This window comes from Telopea speciosissima, chromosome 10, assembly GCF_018873765.1.
Source record: "Telopea speciosissima isolate NSW1024214 ecotype Mountain lineage chromosome 10, Tspe_v1, whole genome shotgun sequence".
Classification (NCBI taxonomy): Eukaryota; Viridiplantae; Streptophyta; class Magnoliopsida; order Proteales; family Proteaceae; genus Telopea; species Telopea speciosissima.
The window spans coordinates 62,555,706-62,575,384 of record NC_057925.1 but is presented as its reverse complement, the minus strand read 5'-3'; the positions used below and the strand labels follow the sequence as shown (position 1 = coordinate 62,575,384).

General features: G+C 37.6%; 3 protein-coding genes across 6 annotated transcripts; 2 read left to right on the top strand and 1 right to left on the bottom strand.

Moving 5' to 3' along the window:
• The first annotated feature begins 1,562 nt into the window (after positions 1 to 1,562).
• Positions 1,563 to 4,797, top strand: LOC122641576 (glutamate dehydrogenase 1-like). Of its 2 annotated transcripts, XM_043834853.1 has the most exons (9): positions 1,573 to 1,706; positions 2,254 to 2,367; positions 2,621 to 2,842; positions 2,952 to 3,026; positions 3,457 to 3,573; positions 3,738 to 3,988; positions 4,181 to 4,256; positions 4,353 to 4,439; positions 4,612 to 4,797. In XM_043834853.1, exons 1-9 carry the CDS (start codon positions 1,599 to 1,601, stop codon positions 4,795 to 4,797), a joined length of 1,236 nt encoding a protein of 411 aa, XP_043690788.1. In that variant the 5' UTR covers positions 1,573 to 1,598. The 2 variants fall into 2 exon arrangements, with proteins under 2 accessions (XP_043690789.1, XP_043690788.1); XM_043834854.1 differs by lacking the exon at positions 2,952 to 3,026 and having other exon boundaries at positions 1,563 to 1,706.
• An 864-nt stretch (positions 4,798 to 5,661) lies between these two features.
• Positions 5,662 to 10,396, bottom strand: LOC122641580 (putative H/ACA ribonucleoprotein complex subunit 1-like protein 1). 2 transcript variants are annotated; one of them, XM_043834860.1, is made up of 4 exons: positions 10,139 to 10,396; positions 9,796 to 9,944; positions 9,563 to 9,678; positions 5,662 to 6,012 (listed from the first exon to the last, which is right to left on the bottom strand). In XM_043834860.1, the coding sequence occupies exons 1-4, from the start codon at positions 10,254 to 10,256 to the stop codon at positions 5,838 to 5,840; spliced, it is 558 nt and encodes a 185-aa protein (XP_043690795.1). In that variant the 5' UTR covers positions 10,257 to 10,396; the 3' UTR covers positions 5,662 to 5,837. The 2 variants fall into 2 exon arrangements, with proteins under 2 accessions (XP_043690795.1, XP_043690794.1); XM_043834859.1 differs by having other exon boundaries at positions 10,143 to 10,393.
• Positions 10,397 to 12,288: 1,892 nt separating this feature from the next.
• On the top strand, positions 12,289 to 18,636 carry LOC122641578. Of its 2 annotated transcripts, XM_043834857.1 has the most exons (3): positions 12,289 to 12,563; positions 17,577 to 17,657; positions 18,122 to 18,636. In XM_043834857.1, exons 1-3 carry the CDS (start codon positions 12,327 to 12,329, stop codon positions 18,413 to 18,415), a joined length of 612 nt encoding a protein of 203 aa, XP_043690792.1. In that variant the 5' UTR covers positions 12,289 to 12,326; the 3' UTR covers positions 18,416 to 18,636. The 2 variants fall into 2 exon arrangements, with proteins under 2 accessions (XP_043690792.1, XP_043690793.1); XM_043834858.1 differs by lacking the exon at positions 17,577 to 17,657.
• The last annotated feature ends 1,043 nt before the right edge of the window (positions 18,637 to 19,679 follow it).

Below are 19,679 nucleotides of genomic sequence, written 5' to 3'. Positions count from 1 at the left end.
AATCCCCATCCAATTTCTGATACCTCCATGGCTCCATCCCAGGGAAGCGTTTTAATTAAGCATGAAGATTGAAGAGGCTCCCTTGGGCCCGACCCAAATTTACTTTAGATCCTTGGAAGTTGGAACGTTGTACATCTGGGTTGGCCTGGGATGGGCTGGAATTTTTAACCTGAGCCCTGAGCTAGGGATTGGTTCTCCAAAAACCCCTGTTACAGTGTTGGGCAGTCTAGCTAGTGTTTAGGTCTATGCCTCAGGATTTAAAGCCTTCCTACCTTGAATAGAATTCCAAACAACCTTTCGCCATTTGGGGTTTTTTGGGTCTCAGAATTCTTAACATGCGTGTCTAAGTTAAGCTAGTTCATTTGAATCGTTATCCCCTTCAATTCACTGTTCAATTTTTTTTTCCATTCTTCCAATTCCTCACATGGGTACAGAAACGATCACCCTATCCTTTGCCTGAAAACACTGTTCAAAATGGGGTCTACTCCACTCTATTAGAGAAATTAGAAGTGATAATTATTCTGTTTGTAAGAAACCAACTGAGCTCTGCCAGATATGAGAGATGACCTGAGCTAGAGATACCTTTTTAGATATGGTTTCCCTAAATAATTCGTGGGTACCTCCCATTCTTCCAATTCTTCTAATAGGGGGATAAAGATTCCCTCAAATCTCTTTTTTTCTTGTTTTTTTGTTGTTTGACAGATTTTTCCACATCACTTTTGAGGCTTTAATCTATGTTCCTAATTTCAACCCATAATCACTGTAAATTTTACTAATATGTGACAAAATAAAAACCTCAACCGAGATCAATATTTGATATTTAGACATACCCAAAAAATTATTTTAAAAAAAATGTCTTACTATATGATTGGTGGTAAATGGTAATACTTGGAACATTGACAACCTTCCCCAGTAGATCCGCGGTCTTCTGTTAGTCCCTCCAGAGTTGAGAATCAACTATACTATACTTAGGGAGTGTACTTACCTGGGAGCAGGAGAATTGGACACACGGCCTCTGGGACCAGTTGCTCTTCATTGTTAACATCTGGTATGGTGCTGTGATTATTTGTAATCGTTTCTTATTTGCTAATATTTTCCATGTCCCTTTCAGTCTTGTGAGCACACGCTAGCTAGCTACAGCCAACACCAGGTCTTGGGGCCTGGGGGGGGAGCATTTGGTGAGGTAACCGACGGTAACCATTACCTATTTACCTTTGCTTCTTTCTTTTTCTATCTTACTCTTTTCCTTCCTCATATTCTGAAGTCTCAGGTTCTCATCATTCTTGGGATTTCGTTCCTCTTCCTTGGGGTACATCACCTGTAACACTTTCAAACTTGAAAGCTTCTGGTAAGATACCACCCACTTGCCCATTTAGCGGAATATGGAGTGGGTGGGGAAAAGAAACAGACAATAATCTTATTTTTGGTACAAGTTCTTCATTTTGTACTGAGACTCAAAAAATAGGTCTTGTTTTTTTGGTGACAGTAATGTTATGTTTGATAGAAATGCTTCATTTTGTACTGAGATTCAATGGTTTTTTTTTCTGTTTTTTGTTTTTTTTTGGTGCTTAGTTTTCCGTTCGTTTCTTGGATCAACCATGAATGCGTTAGCAGCAACAAATAGAAATTTCAAGTTGGCAGCACGCCTTTTGGGTTTGGATTCGAAGCTCGAAAAGAGTTTACTAATTCCTTTCAGGGAGATCAAGGTGAGAATGGGTTACCACAACAACTGAACTTAATCTGTTGGATTTTTACCATTCCCATTTTATCTTGTCAAGCAATTGGTATGATGCAGATTTTCTTTAGCAATTATAGGGGCTTTGGCAAGGGGTTCCATCAGTCAGGACTCAGGACTCACGACCATAAGACTTTCTGGGGCAAAAAAAAAAAGTTATTGTTTCATGGGTTATTAAAACTTTTTGGGACTGCATTTTGGTCCTTCAGCTCTGAAAGCAAAGCTTTAACCCCCCCCCCCCCCGCCTCCCCCAACCCCACCCACCAAAAAAAATCTGAATGCAAAGCTATCGTAGTTGTAACAATTAAGCAGAAAAACTAACTAAATTCATCCGTTTCTCAGATAATAGTAATTTCCAACTGAGAATTGCACAACGGATTGCATATGGCTATTATCTTTCAAGGAGACAGGCATTCCAATCAATATAAAGAGTGGCATGTGATTTTCTGCTCTGCTTTTTTTTTTTTTTTGGAAATTTTCTGATTTGCTCCATTCACTGCGTTTGAAATTGAATCCAGGTTGAATGCACCATACCCAAAGACGATGGCAGTTTGGCCTCGTTTGTTGGATTCAGGGTTCAGCACGATAATGCTAGAGGCCCCATGAAAGGAGGAATTAGGTACCATCCAGAGGTTGGTCCCCCCAATTCTGCTCTTAGATATCTTACTAAAATTCCATGTAACTAGTGCATAATTAGTGATGGGGGCAGTCTTTGTTCTCATAAATTTCAGCACCTGCAATACTGCATTACTTGTAGTAATTATGAAGAGATGGATAAGTTGGGCTTCTTGGTTCTTTTTTTTTTTTTAATAAGAAATAAAATGAAGCTCTTCAGATCAGTTTTCTGTCATGTGCCATTTTGGAATAATCCCAAGTATGATGCAGGTTGATCCTGATGAGGTGAATGCTCTAGCACAACTAATGACCTGGAAGACAGCCGTAGCAAATATTCCATATGGTGGTGCTAAAGGGGGTATAGGGTGTGATCCAGGGGAACTAAGCATCTCCGAGCTAGAGCGTCTTACGAGAGTTTTCACACAGAAGATACATGATCTAATTGGAGTCCATACAGATGTTCCAGCACCTGATATGGGAACGAATCCCCAGGTTCGTTACAGAGTTCATAGATTTTCTAGGTGCAACAGATTCAGCTTCTTATTTCAGTTAGTGTGCAACAGATGTGGGCTGACTTTCCCTTTATGTGATTATCAAATAGACGATGGCATGGATACTGGATGAGTACTCAAAATTTCATGGCTACTCACCTGCAATTGTGACTGGAAAACCTGTTGTAAGTATCAACTGAAACTTCAAATTTAGTTGAACAGTCGGTTAAAAAACAATCACAGTATCTTATAAAGTCTTGATATCTTCTTTCTCATTGTTTTCTAATTCTCAGTGTTTTTGGAACCCTTCTAATTTGATTCAAGCTTATGCACAGAAAATTATTTCTATGTTCCTTGGAGAAGTTCATACATGATTTAAAACCATCTAATTCTTAAAAAATGTATAATTGATGTGTTAATGTGTTACCAGTGTGTGTTGCTGTATTGACCATATTAAAACTGTTGGGAATCATAATAATATGAACTCTCTAAATATGCATGAATTAGTCATTGTCCAAATTTGTGTAAATATTTATGTTAGTTATGCACAAACTTGAATGTCACTGGGAAGCTATTAATAGTTGAGTCATGATAGTGGCAAATTGTTTATGTTAGGATCTTGGTGGATCTTTAGGAAGAGATGCAGCTACAGGAAGGGGAGTACTTTTTGCAACTCAGGCCCTGCTTCAAGAATATGGAAAGAGCATCTCCAACCAACGATTTGTTATACAGGTCCATTTTTAATGGTTGTTTTATCTGTAAATGGTGGAGGTGGAAGCATGAAAATCAGTTAAAATGAAAGAAAACCATCATTTTTTCATTTTTTTGTTTCCCCATTCCCATCAATGGATTGATTGCTTGGTGATGGTAAATCTCTTTTCCATTGAAAACCTCAGGGGTTCGGAAATGTTGGTTCCTGGGCAGCCCAACTCATCAGCGAAAATGGTGGGAAGATTGTTGCAGTAAGTGACATCACTGGAGCTTTAAAGAATAGCAATGGAATAGACATACCAAGATTACTTAAACATTCCAAAGAGAATCGAGGAATCAAAGGTTTCAGTGGTGGAGACCACATTGATCCAAAGTCAATACTGGTTGAGGATTGTGATGTTCTTATTCCTGCAGCCCTTGGTGGTGTTATCAACAGGTTCTTCTCACCACAGCTCTCTCTGTCTCCCTCAAGCAACATTACTTCTCATCTCAACTAAAAAGTTGAGGGTCAGAAAAGATAGTTCTCCAGCATAAGCCTTCCATCTGACTACTACTTATATGCAAAGCTCTTCACACAGCCATAATTTGCTAAATTTGACAAAGAAATTTTTTTTTGGTCTGATTGAAGGGACAATGCAAATGAGATAAAAGCTAAGTTTATTATTGAAGCTGCCAACCATCCAACTGACCCAGAGGCTGATGAGGTGAGAGCATTTAATAGATTTGGAAAGTAAGAAGCAGTAAGTGACTTCACAGAAAATAAAATGATTATAACTGTGGGTTGATGATCTCCTTTGCAGATCTTATCAAAGAAAGGTGTTGTCATACTTCCAGACATATATGCCAACTCAGGTGGAGTTACTGTGAGTTATTTCGAGTGGGTTCAGGTATTTTTCTCCTTTACTTGTGGGGTTTCATCTCTGATTTGGCCTCTTATTTCAATCCTTAATACCCTCGAGGCTGAATTTCCAATTTCAGTTCCACCATTTGAATCCATTATTTGGTGGTCTGTAGAGGCTGACTTTTACATAACTCTTTACCCTTTTTGGTGGTTGATAGAACATTCAAGGGTTTATGTGGGATGAAGAGAAGGTGAATAAAGAACTTGAGACATACATGACGAAAGCTTTCAAAGATGTCAAGGAAATGTGCAAGACTCACAACTGTGATCTCCGGATGGGAGCCTTCACCTTAGGAGTCAACCGGGTTGCTCGTGCCACTGTCCTCAGAGGTTGGGAAGCCTGATATGGATAATGGAATAGTACAAAAGATCATGAGACTGATGAAGATAAAGATGGAGATGAAGATTGCAGACCTTCCTGCCCCCTTCCCTGGCAAAGCATTCCTCCTCTTGAGTCTTTATTGTCCACCAATAACTTATTAAGAATTTTTTTTATATTAATGAAATTCCTCTCGAGTCTTACCCAACAATAACTTATCAAGACTTTTTCTATTTTAATGTATTTTTTCAGGTGAATGCTTTAGCTTTAGGACTTACTCAAATAATTTGATAAAAAAAAATAGTGAAAGGATATTACTTTAATTTCGGTTGTCACTAGAGTTGAGCAAGCATGCAATGACAGAAAAACTTTTACTCTTTACCATGAAGTAGAGAACTTTCTGTTTTATTAATTTGGTTTTTCCATAAAATAACAAAAACAAAGACAAACACCATGAAGAACATAATCCATTATATTTACTTTTCCTTGGTTTTTGTATGAAATTAAACCACTGAATTCATTTTGTATCATGAAGACAACTCACAATTTAGGATCAAAACGAAATAACCAAGCTTAAACCCCTTTTATTTGAGGGGAATCAGTGCAGAATGATTTTGGATCTTAGGTGAAAGTTTGTGACCGACAATAATTGGTGGTGAGCATACTTATTCTACCACATGGAAGACTGACTATATATAAGAAACAGTCTAAATTGGTCATGTGTCTAACTTGCACGTTCTATAAAATCTGCAAATAACTTGCAAAGAGGATGGATTCAGTAACAAAACAACAGTATTTTGGCCTGCAACTGGTGTGCATGCTCAATTTAGATCGGTTCTTTTGAGAGCTTATCTGCAAAAAACATATGAGCTTACGCAAAGAACATTTGTGCAATTTGAATAGAATTGCTTTTGCTGATAACCATAATGGCAATAAGTAATAAAGACTACTCAATTTCTATCAAACACTGATCATTGGGGTCCTCAAAACACAATATTCTCTGTTGCATTCCATTGCCCAAAAACACACTTTGGAATGACAGGTGAAAAAAGATATGCAATTGTTCTATGACCTCCCTCGGCCCCTAAAGCCACCACCACGGCCACCACCTCTAAAAGAGCCACCCCTGCCTCCCCTTGGGGCACCCCTTCCACGAAAACCACCACCTCGCCCACCACCTCTAAAAGAGCCACCTCTGCCTCCACGACCTCCACCTCTTCCACCGGCTTGTGCCTGTCCCCTGCAGCAAAATTTGCAACATAAATCTTCTATTCAAACATGATCAGAAGATGAGTATGATGGGAGACACCTAGGGTTCCTATTCCATATGTGGTTTCATTAAAAAATAAATAAAATTTACTATGTGGTTCACACAAGTCAATGACACAACATAAACAAGGTCATAACAGTTTCAAGTATGGTGGAATATCATGAAATAAATGTTTTTCAGAAGAACATAAATGACTTGGATACTTAATCTGGGATTTCAGATCAGCAGCAAAAAACAAATAAAATTATTAGTTAGCCGCGAAAAATAAAACAGCATCATATGCAAAATTACAGCATTAAGGTGTATAATAAAAATATCATATAGGACGATTTTACATCATCCTATCTAAACATATTTATTTAGGCAGCATTCAATATTCCCAATGTTTTTTACCAAGGATAAATAAGTAATAACCTCCAAACAATCATGGTGCATATCCTTATCAATGTGAATGTTTGACCAGTGATCCCATTGGGCCAATCTATTAAAACAAATCAGTGTGATGGGTGATAATAACCATATGAAAAAAAATGCATATTCTCTAGACTGCTGGCATGTAGTCATGGCTTCGAACAATTGACAAAATGATCAGGCCGGATCCTATGATTGGATCAGATCTCCCCCAACCAAAACTTACTAGATGGATACCACAAATTGCAATATTCAAGTATGCATACTTCCATTGTCTAAGAATGACCACTACTTGTCCCTATACATACCAGGACAATGCAAATACTTGAAGTAAAAGAAGGTTTAAGTCCCAATAGAAGAGTGGAAGAGCTTAGGAATCTGTGGTTTATCTTGGCTAATCAAGCTGTTTAATAAGATTATGAGCACAAGTCAAATGAATGGAGGAGAAGGATTATGTTTTCGATTTACAAAAATAAAAGTGATATCAGAGCTGCAATAACTATAGTGGCATAAAACTAATGAGTCTTTTTTTTGGGGTAAAAGCATAAAACTAACGATCATAATATGAAATTATGGGAGAGGGTTATTAAAACACTCTTGAGACAAGAAACTACTATTACGAAGAACTAATTTGGTTTAATGCCACAAAAGGTCCACGACAGAAGGCTATTTACTTAATTAGGGGACTCATGGAAAGATCTAGAAATTGTCAAAAAGATCTCCATATGGCCCTTTACTAACCTAGAAAAAGCTTATGATAGTCCCTAGAGAATTAATCTGGTAACTATAAGGGAAGAAAAGTGTTCGAGGTAAATATGTGAATATAATTATTTTAGGTATCTGGGCTCAATCATAAACAAAGCTGATATAGAGGATGATGTTTCACAGAGAATTAAAATAGGATGGATGAAGTTCAAAGGTGCATCCGAAGTGTTATGTGATCGACGTATTCTTTTAAAACTTAAAGGAAAATAGGACAGTCAAATGACAGGGTTGTAATGTGGTGTGGAATGTTAGGTAGTTATGAAGCATCATGTAGATAAACACAATGTAGTAAAGATGAGGATGTTGAGATAGATGTGCGGCAAAAATTAGGAAGGATAAAGTAAGGAATAATCACATGTTGATTTGAGAATAGCTCTGATACATGATAAGCTACAAGAAAATAGTTTGAGGTTGTTACCAAAAAAAAGAAAATTGTTTGAGGTGGCATGGCCATGTTCAACGGAGCTTTGGATTTTACAGTACAAAGGAGTGATTTGATTCATATTAAAGGAACTAAAAGAAAAGGGGCAAACCTAAAATGACCCCAGGAGAAGTGGTGAGGAAAGATGTGCATAGTTTAGGTATTGTATCAAGTATGACCTCAAATAAAGCTGATTAGAGGGCAAGGATCCATGTAGGCGACACCATTTAGTTGGGATAAGGTTGAGTTGTTGTAATAATGAATATCTTCAGGATGCTTTACATCAAGAAACAAGCCTCACGAGCTTAAAATGATAATATCTATAAAACTTAATTCACCATGTCAGGATAGTCTCATCCACTGAATTTATTATAGTAGACCAAATATGCACGACAATGGGCTTTAAGCATAAAATAAAAATATTTTTAAAAAAATGAGATAAATGGTTGGATCATCTTGTGGAATAAAATTTACGTAGCAAAAAAGATTACTACCGATGTCAATTGATCTGTAAAACTTTAAGCAAGGTAGCAAAAAAGATTACTACCGATATTAATTGAACGGTAAAACTTGCTATCTATAGCTTCAAGCATATTTGTTCTCAAAGTGTCAAGCTTTAGATGTCACTAAATGTTTATGGGGTGGCATATATAAGTTCATGGGCACAAACTACTGTAATATCCGATTTTAAAGAAGCAATCAAGAAACACCACAACATATTAGGCAGTAGACTGATGCAGGCACGATGAGGAATATCTGAGAGATGGTCTCAACTCAAATAAGGGCATCATACTTGGCAGCAGTAATCACTAGACAAATGAAAAAACAGCTGCAGTTAAGATTAAAAATTAAAAAAAAAACCTCCCAAAAGTAGGAACGCTGGTGAGAGAGTATGTAATGAACTAACAATTGAAAACAGATTCTCAAACTGATCCAATTTATTGAACCTAAGTGAAGAGATACTGTAGTTAATAAGAATACAACCCACAGAACAGACATTGTTCATTGAAATTTGTGGTGGTAGACTGAAACTTGCAGAAGAGAATAGTTGATTGCTCAAGAGAAAAACAAATAAGAAAAAAAGCACACACACACACACAAGAGAAGCATCTATTCCCCATGGAGAGTATTTAGGCTTACATCAGACCACAGGAAGACAAACATCTCTTTTCCAAAAACCAAAAAAAAACCTCAATAGAACAAATCACCAATAGAAGATCAGCTCTATCCTGTTTTTACTAATTCCAAGATCCAGCAAACAATTCAATGAAATTGGCCACAATCTCCCTAAAAAAATTAACAGCTTAACATAAAGCATTAAGAATGCAATTAGAAGCCCCAGAGTCGAGAGGAACCAACTGAGGTTATTCTTTCTTACTAGCTTGGAATCAAGTTTCTTCCCACACAAATACCTGACCACCAATGAAAATTGTCTCCATGGCCACCTTCTAAAAGATGCAAGTGCAAACTAGTGATGCTGAAAAAGAACTGTCTTCCAAAAAAAGTGACACTGGAAAAGAACTAAGTCTACATTCCCAGAGAATATCCAATTTCTGGAAATTAATTGTATATTTACTGATTTTTTGACATGTTTTACACATTTCAGGATATTACAAATCCACACATTTTCTTACTAAGGAAATGCTGTATATTATTCTCAACAGCAGATATATCTAAGGAGTAATTAGTAACCAACCTCAAAGAGTGGTGCCTCAATATCATATATAAAGTGACAACCCACCCTGGCCTACGTATATACTCAAACTTGTATAGCTCCAAGAGCCTTGAGCAAATGGAACCAGATCAATATTAAAAGATTGGTATATTAGATCCTCTAACTTGGGTTGGCGGATCATTGCCTTCGAAACAACAAATAAGAACTTTTCTAAATATGAAATATGTGATAAGGAGGAAAATGCCTACTTTGGCTGTGGGAGAAATCTTGACAAGGGCAAAAGCTTCCCCGGGTCAATGTAAAACTTGTCACCCAACGAATATGAAGTCGCCACGATGCCTTCCATCATCTTAATCGAAAATAACTGAAACAGAACACACAATGATCAATTGCGTTAAAAAAGAAACCCGAAATTCTTTTTGGGTGGGGTCTCAGTTCAAGAAACGATGATAACGAACAAGGGAGGAAAAAGTGGACTCACAGATTCATTGATGGGACCAAATATTTCATCAACCTTCCCAATCTGGGTCTTGTTCTGCAGATAGATAGGTGCATTGAAGTATGGTATTTTCTCATTCGTGAGCTTGGTTACAGCGTCACCTTCACATGCATGAAGAAAGGAAGCAACCTCTGCATATAACAAAAGGGGCCAGAAGAAAAATGGGTTAAGAAAGAGCTCTTTTTTGTTTCCCATTGCTTGTATGTGTGTACCTTTCCTTTTTATGAACGTGAGAGTCAGAAGCAAATAATTGAGAGATGAGGGTTGAGGAGGATCTTAGCAATCGAAAGAGAAACTAGAGCAAGATTGGAAAAGGAAAAGTAACCCACCTGTAACTTCCGCAGGAGGTCCTTCGTCGCGAAATCCACCGCCGCCACGGCCACCAAAACGTCCACCTCTGCTTCCACCGCGACCACCGTCTCTACCCCCTCTAAAACCACCATCTCTACCCCCCCTAAAACCACCCCCTCTACCCCTCGGAGGTCGCATGCTTCCCTAATCCCACACACACAGACACAGAGACACACGCAGAGTAGCTCCCCTTGAGGACTAGAGGTGCTTTTCAGCTAAGTGGAGCGGCTGTGAACTGAAGAGGGTTTAGGGTTTAAACCGTTACTTTATCAGATCCATAATGACCGAAATCTCCCTGAACTTTTCTGAAATACTTTGATGCTCCATTTGGTTGCATGGAAGTTCAATTCTAAGGAATTATCCAAGAAAAAAATTCCTTTGTAACGACTAACGATACTTTTTTAAGTTGTGTTTGACTGGTAAGAAAAGAAAAAAATACACATAAAACTCATCATTGGTTTCACTCTTACTTTTATTTTACTATGTTTTTTTTATTCTTTTTTTTTTTAAACATATTTCTGGCCATCCAAACACACTTTTAGTTCCTTTGTTGTTTGGCTTTCACATTCAAGGGGTAATGTTCTCTGTCTGGGAGTGCATATGGACGTTGGTTGCACCCAGACACATGGGGTAGGGCAGGGACATAATTTCAGTCATTCAACAAGGCGGGACGATCATTTCATCTATCCCCATGTGTCTAGGTGCATACTGCACCCCCAGTATCAAGAACATTTTCGTTTTAAAAAAATATTTTAACATATTTTTTGTATTTTGTAAGAAAGTAAACCAACAACACCTCTTGTTTTTTTTGACCACATAAATGGGTGATTTTAGAAATTCTAATAATTGGAAGCGTATGCTCTCATTCATATGTGAGCACATTCTCACGTATATCCATGAATCCCATTGTAATCTTGGTAATTCCTATTATTTTCAATTCCTTATTTAGTTGTTTTACCATTTATTAATAAATGGGAATTGAATTGAAACTTAACATGTGAACAAAGGACATTGGGCTCAACCTATGGATATTGATCTATCACAACTAAGAGGTCATGAGTTCACTCTCTTTGGACCTTACTTATGGATTAAAAAAAATGGTTATTATTAGACTAACCAAATGATCTAATGATAAAATAGGACCAAACCTTGGCCGTCCTAACCCGATAGGACCGGACCTGGGTTAAAATATCTCAAACCGATCTAAGGCCAGGCCAAGCTTAGACCAAGCCTTGGAGACCTTGGGATGTGCCTGAACTTTCAAAAACCCGGCTCAATCTCAACCCGTCGTCTCTGTTGCAGACAGAAAACCTCAAAACCATTCTAGGCGCTTTGGATTCTCTGTACCTCCTTCTACATATGATTGGAAAGAGACGCATGTCCTAGGACTAACCAGAGAAATCTCTTGCAAAGTTATAATTACTATGATTGTTCTGTAACTTCAAAAAAGGAAAAAAAATATATATATATATCAAAAGAAGAAACTCCTGAATCAAAATCCAACACAGATGAGTAAAGAAGATGGTTCTGATGGCGTGTAATCTCAGAATGTGGCCGAGTTCGTTCGAGTCGATTACGTCCCAGTTTTGGCTGGAAGAACCCGTCACTTGCAGAGCTGGGCATTGAAGGCAGTTTGCATGTAGTAAGATTAGGATATTTCCCAGAAACCGTTAAAAAGCATTCTGATGTGGAAAGAAAAAGATGGAGGCTCGTCCAGTGAAAAGATATGGGATGTCCCGCGTAGGAATGATACGATAGATGGTGATTTGAAATCATCATCTCAATATCAGATGGCACTCCACTAATAGTTGAGTATGGCAATGGCAGGTACGGGAATTTTTTCCTATAAAAAAGAGAGTGTGGGACAGTTGTGGTTTTTCTGCTGCAACATCAACAACTACAACAACAAATGTTCACCCAGTATTGCTTGTCACCTGTCATCTCGCCCCTAAACTTTTCCCATGGCAGGAGAGAGAGGAAAGGATGATTCTATGGGAAAATTCAAAATGGGTCCTGCGCCCTTCTTCTAAAACAGCCAATTTCATTCAATTTCGTTTTTTTTTTTTTTTTTTTAATTGGATTGTCAGAATAATTAATTTTCTGTAACTAATAGAGAGCTGCCCTTTCCAACAGGCTTCTGAGCTCTCCCTATTTAACCGTCCATGGTGTGTTGTCCCTGGGTTGAACAGAATTCTGAGTGTGTACCATCGATTCCAGCTGCGCCAAATTCGAGAGAGATGACTCAGAAGAGGAAATCTGCGGAGGTCACTGCTTTGGAGGAAAGCGATAGAACACTCTATTCCTCTTTCTGTAACACCGCCAATTCTCTCTCTCAACTTTATGCTCAATCACTTCATCAGCAGAAGTTGCTCTTTCACGCTGGAGAACGACATGCTTTGGTAATAAACCAAATCACCTACTCTTAAGGGTTCTTCCTTGGTTCGCTTTTTTCTCTTTTGATTCCTAAACCCATCTTGATCATGTCCCATTTTCCCCAAATTTTGTAAGACCTACATATTGGAGAGACTTCCAGTTCTGATGGATGGTTTTATATTTTTATATATTTTATGCCTTTTTATTTCTGAATGTTTTAATGAACTAATTGAGTAATTGTTGTTTATATGAGACAAGGCTTTTCCTCTTGATTAAAGTAATCCATGATGTCTATTTTTTTTTTAATTGTCAGTTACATTTGGGCCAATTTTATTATTCTCACGGCTACTTGTTGCTTAGCTTGATTCACTGATTACAGTAAACAGTTTATTTCTATCCTGGGTTATTTATTAAAGACTTCCTTCATGTTGTTTCTGCTTTAATGTCCTTTTGGAATTCATATTCTGGATATCTTGGTGAAAGAATGGATGAAAGTGGGCACCTAATATTCCTTGAACTTCGTACTATTTTTTGGGGATTGTTCAGCTATGGAGAAGAATAATCATGCAACTAGCTCTAACATATTTAATTGAATGACTGATGCCAAGCATTTGGATATTTCAGCTATGATTAAGCGATGGGTTAACTTGTACTATAGTATTTATCTTGAACTTTGATGTTTCCTCATGTTTGATTCCTATTTTTTTCTGTTGGTGTTGTTCAACCTGGTAATTACAATAATAGTTGGACACTTCAATTTGAATTTCATTAAGTACTTGATTTGTTTCTCACCATGGATCTTGGAATTTATTTTTCTCCTTTAAAAAAAAATCTTTGCATCTTTATTGGCTTGCTAGTTGCCAGCCACATTGCGAAAATTTTCCTTAAAAGAAGTGAAAATTGATCAACACTTTATATCCCCTTAGTAATATTTTGAACCTTGAGAGGCTTCCTTGGTGAATATTTGTTGAGAAGTTGAGAAAGCAACTTTGAGAATTTGGCAAGAACCATGAATTTTGACCGGGTGATTAGTACGATTCAGCTGTGATTAGAATCCCCAACATTTATTTTCATTATTTTTTTACATTTAAGTTAGCAAAACTAAGTCCCTTGCTTCTTCTCTTGAAACCCCCTTTTTGTAGCATATTTTCCTACTCCGTACTCTTTTTCTTGAATCCTAAAGTTGTGGCAGGAATGGGGTTCTAAGAGTGGGCAGCTGCTATTATGTAAGTGAGTCTTGTATGAGGTTACCTTGGAAATCTTGTACCACATGAATTGCATCTTAATACTGCTTATTTTTCCCTTCATTTCCACCCTGGAAAATATGGCAGTATGGCATTCGATTTAGTGGAAGTTGAATGGTATTGCATGGCTGAGAAAGTTGGGGCAAGACTTCTTTGAGCTTTGTTTAATTTATTCGACAAAATTTTTTTAGTTTCTTCATCCTATTTCGTTCTTATCTAAATATAAGTCTCAAGTAGTTGGCATGAGGCACTTCGATTTCTAGTTGAGGTTTAAGTACAAATATGTAAAAATAGAAAGGGAAATGAGAGAGGGAAGAGAGAGATTGAGAAGAAGAAGAAGAAAGCACGACGTTGGAGGAACTTGTTAATGGTATCTAGTCACCAACAATAGAGACAAGGATCCCACAAGAAAACCAAAACCTGAATAGCGCTAATAATTAAAGAGAAAAGAGAACTGAAATAACATCAACTTTACCATTCATAGATAGACTTAGGCCAAGGTTGGATTGAAGGCTAAACTTGAAGATGAAGATTTGGGTAGAAAGAAGACGATATGTTGGTCTCCCACCAACTAGAAAATGGCCTCCCACTGATCTACTCCGTGGAATCTCACCAAGAGCTGCTGCCTCTCACAACATGAGGCATCTCACATTCACACACATGCACAAAGCAATGTTTTGATTGTCAAATTCGTGGTTGAGAGCTTAGCTCTTACATCTTAAATAGGCTGACCCAACAATAAAGAAATAACATCCACCAAACATTAATATAAAATGACTCCACTAATGAAAACTAATATGCTTCTAGAAATGTCTCACATGCATGGGCCAAATGTTGGCTTTGGGCCTAGGCCTGGCCAGAACCATGAAGACCAACAAATCTGGGCCTATGTTGGCTTATGTTGGCTGGAACCTCTGATCCACATCAATTCTCCCCGGCTTAGAAAAAACTCAACCACGAGTTTTAGACATTTGAGGGATCAGCTTCATATTATGACTGTCTTTCTTAAGACAGTAACAAAACTCTGACAACTCCTTCAAGTTGGGAATGTGGACTTGAAGGTGTGGAGCTTTCTCTTCAAAGAACTGTGGCATGATGAACTCTTTGTGCTCAACTTCTGAATCAATATCAACTGTGAATGTCATGTTCATAGAGTCCTCAACTTTGGTAGTTTTCTCATCAAAGACTTGAGGCATGAGCTCTACCTATTAAAAAACAACATCATGAATGTTGACAATATTGCCACATCTTACACTGTTTCAGTTTCGTCTATTTTGATCTCTTCAACATGGACCTCTTCAGTAGAATCTTGTACCTGTTGATCTTCTGTCTTTGAAGCTTCAAGCACCGTCTCTTCTTTATCTTCATAGTTCACTGTGATTACTTTAGTTTTATCTTCAACTGCAAGCTCCTTTCTTTGAATGCTTCTTTTGATGGTGCAAAGTTGAGCTCAGTCTGTGCTTTAATATTATTGGGGCCGGACTTCCAAAACTCCCTAACTTACGAACTGAATTTCAGAGATGGCTGCTTCAAGTTATCTTCAGATTTGAATACCTTTTAGTGGTAATCTTGTTAAAGGGAGAACTTTCTTTGGACATGTTCTGGAAGGTATTTATTCTTCAACTTGTGCTTCATCTCTTCCCAAGTCCGAGGTTTACTCCTTTTAACTCTAAGTCTTTCTTCATGGAATCTCCACCATCCTCTAGTACAACCAATCAATTGCAGGTAAACAAATGTAAGTTTTCGCTCCTTTGTCAAGTTGTACCAATCAAAATATTCCTCTATAAAATCTAACCAAGCAAGGAATATGCATGAGTCCATTTGTCCGAAAAAGTAAGGAACTTCTGGCTCCACCTTCTTTGCAGTAATATCAGCCCTAGGAGGTGCAATGTGTAGGTACATAATCAAGATGTTGTGTTATCCCTAGTCACGCGTTGTTTGTAGATATTGAAGGCTTTCTTTTTTTCATTGATTTTTAAAGTAGTTGCAACTCCCAATGTTCCTGCATTTAGGGATAAAACCAACAACTCTTATTTTTATTTTATTCTCTATGATGCCTATGGACTGGACTGAAGGACCAATGGCCTCCTGTCACCTGGTTCCATTTGTCGAGGAAGTGAAGCACCAAATCGTTGCTGTGCAAAAGAGCATCAAGAATTGCAAGAAATGTTCAGCCTGGTTGGCCGGATATTTGCATTTCCTATGCCAGTTTGATCAATTAACCTTTAAGATAATTCTGGCTCACATGGTTTGAGAGAGGTTCATTTTTTGCACTCTCTGTCTGGTTCACATAATGAGTATTTGGTGGACCGCCTTCCTCTAAAAGATTAATTGGATGGTTTTAGAGCGTATATCCTTCTTTCTATGGTTTGAAATTTCTGCCTATTTGTTGGGCCTTTTCATTTTTAAGTTGCATTGATTGGGCACAGTTTTAGGAGATATAATTGTTGGTTTGTTTGGAAAGGCATGATCACTTCAAGTAGGTTCTTCTTGCAATTTTTCTTTGGCAGAATATCCAAGAACTAAATAATCTAGTGCTTAGCAAAGCAAAATACAAGGTGGAAAATCTCCAAGAATTGGAGTCAATAAGGGGTTAACTAATTAACTGTTGTGCTATTTGCGTGGTTCTCACTTTTCCAAATTTTTTTTGTGAAGTTTAAGAGAAAATTTTTCTGAATCAGTTTTCAATTTGTTGGTATTTTAGAGAAATAGTTCACTATGGTTTCAAGAATATTATTCTTGTTTCATGCCAAAATCATATTTGTTTTTGATGATTTTGGGCTTGAGATGTTCACGTGGCCCTGCTGCCACATCACTTCCAACCTGCTTTAATTGGCGCTGATCTGAACAGCACATAATATTTTTAAAGTACATAATGGAGGCTGAAGGTGGTATTTCGTCATAAGTATTCTCGTATAGAGCTGAGGGTAAATCAAGAATCTTATGAAGAAGAGTATACCAATTCTAAGGTTGTCAGTAGTACAACACTACACTCTTGCTGAAGAGGCATTATTCCTTGCCCTTCTGTTTGTGTTGGTTTGCCACTCCCCTCCCCCCAAAAAATATATATATATAAAATAATAAATAAAAAAAAACGTCTGATCGCATGTACTCCACATTATTCTTAGTAGGAGTATAGGATCCCTATCTCTGGACTCTGTTATATAAATTTCTTTGAGCTTTCAAAAGGGGGAAAATTTAAAAGAAAAAGGCTAATGGAAAATCACATCTTCTGATCTTTTTTTTTTTTTTTTTTTGGGGGGGGGGGGGGGGCGCTTTGTGTGGGTTTTTTGAGTTTTACTAAGAAGATATAGCCCTGAAAAGTGGAATGGCAGAACATAATTCATGAAGCAGACCAAAGTAGCTGGTCATGGCTTAATTAAAGTGGGGCTGACTACCTACTAGGGATTCTATCTTTTTGTCTTTTTAGGAAGAGGAGGCTGCTTATCCCATACTCCTATTGATATATAATTTAGTTTTTTGGAAGTGGCGGATTCAAATTTCTATTAGAGGACAGATGCAGTGACACTTATGTTTAGGTATGACATGTTTTTTACTTGATATTGATTAGTAAGGTAGGTTTAAGGGGGAGCTTATGCAAAGCACAATTGTGTATATCAGCCTTCTGTACAGACTTAAAAGTGAGTTCTGATCTATTTCTGAGCCCCCCCAACCAAAAAAATATTTTGGGAAGCTGAGGATCGGGATGTAGTTATATCATAATTGACTTTAACTTCTCAATTAGAATATGGTTTCATAAAAGATATCTAATACTTATTTTGTATTTTCCCCAAGGAAAAACTTAATGAATGGATATTGATGAGGCAACAAGAAGGAGTAAGAGTTACTGGAGCAGATATTTTAGCACATCTACAGGTGCTTATTAATGCACTTCTTTCTTGAATCATTGTGGAAATATTGTTTATTTACCTGTTGACTTTTTGTAACTTGGCATCTATTTCAGTAACTATGGCTGGATCCTATTTCTTAGACCATAAGAGTCTTTACTTTCAGATGATTAATCTGGTTCCTTAGTCGACAATGGCTTAAATTGCCAACTATTAAGAAAGCTTAATACCTCACTTTGTTGAACTTGTTTGCTGGGATCAGGCTTCTGTGCCACTATTGGCATTGAAGAAACTTATGCGTGAATATTCTTGTATCAAGGGCCTACATTCACGATAGATATAAATTGTTTCATTTTGCAGACCACTTTCTGGATGGACCATAGTTGTAGGCAGTTTATTGATCATTAACTTTAGATCTTCCTCCAACACTACTGAATTCAAAATTTACTTTGTCTTCATTATTGTGACTTCATTGTATGATTTGATTTGCAGAATGAGCTTGACAAGGGTGTAGAAGTGCCATTTTCACCCATACCCGAGCAGCAACAACATTCTAATAGCAATACTCGTTTATCATTGTCAGCTCCAAGCCCTGTAATGCAGCAGGAAGCATTCCTGCTAGCAACAAGTCCTTTGGGTTCACCGATAGACTTCAATGTCGACCAGCCCAAGAATTCAGTCTCCTCCAATCCTCCATCCACTTCCGTTAAGCGAAGTTTGCCTTTTGAAGTCGTGGGCTACTCAGAAATGTTGGCACGTTGCATGCGGATTAAGGATCAAGTGTAATGAGTGAGAAACTGTGTAACACAGTTTCACAAGTTGTTGATAAGTTCATTTGTCAGTGTCTTCTTGTTCTTGACTGGCATTGCCATCTCTCTCATATATAGGTCTTCTGCTGATAGTTGTCTTGAGTACTGGGTTTGATTTATTGGATTTCAGGTGTCAATATTCTGTTTCTTGTTGTTGGCTGTACAGCATTGGATTTCTTAAATTCTAAGGATGAGGGTCTTTTCTTTTAACTTTGTGCTGAAGCAAGAGTCAGGTTGGTTGAACCTATGTGTGACTAAACATCCTCTCTTTTTTCGATGATGATTATTCTCTCTTTGTAGATCTTAAATCCTGGTCTGCCCACCCTGGAAGAGTGATCTAGCAATTTTCAGGATTGGATATCTTGAAAATAATCTGGATTAGTCACATGTCAAAGTTCATGGATGTGTTTTCTATAAAATTCAAAGAATCCCATTTATTTGTTTGAACGGGATAGGAAAGTAAGAAGACAACATTTGGTTCATTATTAAACAAGTTAGTTTTTGTATGCTGATGTGGCACACAATTTTCCCCCATCCCTTCTTGTCAAAAGTCCTTCCATTTTTTGTTAAGACTTTGAGGAGAAAGAGAGGAAAGAGTGCTTGGGTCCCACACATTTCTTTAACTCTTTTGCTTTACCATCCTTTACTTTCCTGTTTTCTAATTCTGTTACACATGAATCCCACATCTTTTTTATCGGCTAAACAAACAAGGCTTAGTCAGGTACTTTTATTTGGGATAAGACTTAAGTAAGCTGAACCAGAGCATTATTAGTTGATGTTAAAAAAGATTCGGGTAGCCAAACCCATTTCCCATTTGTGGTGGAGTAAGTAAAAGTGATCTTCAGTACTCTTTGACTCTTTGAAAGGGATTTTAGAATTGGTTTTGTGTGTGTTTGGGTGGGCTGTGGGGTGTTTGCAACATGACATGCGGTCATTAAGTAGGCAAGGACTTGGCAGTGATGGCACATAAGAGAAGCTAGTGGTTCTAGGCTTTGTAGAACTACGTTGGCCTTTTAATCAGTTGCCATGTGTCAAAAGGAAGTGTTTAAAAACCCGGAAGTAGGATCTAGATTTAGATCGGTCTCGGTCAATTTTAATCTGATTCGGATTAGAATTGATTAGGATCAGTGAGGAATTGCTAAGAATAGGCCAATATATGCTCCAACCGTAATCAGTTGAGCCAGATCGGCCCAAATATTCACTAACCCTAATTTTTTTTAAACAGGAATCGATTGAGCTTC

What these genes read in the sequence shown, in the direction of transcription:
- LOC122641578 (XM_043834857.1), top strand. Translation starts at nt 12,327, where the DNA reads ATGGTGTGTTGTCCCTGGGTTGAACAGAATTCTGAGTGTGTACCATCG. An exon ending in CTGGAGAACGACATGCTTTG is followed by an intron (nt 12,564 to 17,576) that starts GTAATAAACCAA and finishes ATTTTCCCCAAG; the next exon opens with GAAAAACTTAATGAATGGAT. An exon ending in ATATTTTAGCACATCTACAG is followed by an intron (nt 17,658 to 18,121) that starts GTGCTTATTAAT and finishes TTTGATTTGCAG; the next exon opens with AATGAGCTTGACAAGGGTGT.
- LOC122641576 (XM_043834853.1), top strand. Translation starts at nt 1,599, where the DNA reads ATGAATGCGTTAGCAGCAACAAATAGAAATTTCAAGTTGGCAGCACGC. An exon ending in TTCCTTTCAGGGAGATCAAG is followed by an intron (nt 1,707 to 2,253) that starts GTGAGAATGGGT and finishes AATTGAATCCAG; the next exon opens with GTTGAATGCACCATACCCAA. An exon ending in CTTGGTGGTGTTATCAACAG is followed by an intron (nt 3,989 to 4,180) that starts GTTCTTCTCACC and finishes GTCTGATTGAAG; the next exon opens with GGACAATGCAAATGAGATAA.
- LOC122641580 (XM_043834859.1), bottom strand. Translation starts at nt 10,302, where the DNA reads ATGCGACCTCCGAGGGGTAGAGGGGGTGGTTTTAGGGGGGGTAGAGAT. An exon ending in ACCTCCTGCGGAAGTTACAG is followed by an intron (nt 9,945 to 10,142) that starts GTGGGTTACTTT and finishes TGTTATATGCAG; the next exon opens with AGGTTGCTTCCTTTCTTCAT. An exon ending in TTGGTCCCATCAATGAATCT is followed by an intron (nt 9,679 to 9,795) that starts GTGAGTCCACTT and finishes GTTCTGTTTCAG; the next exon opens with TTATTTTCGATTAAGATGAT.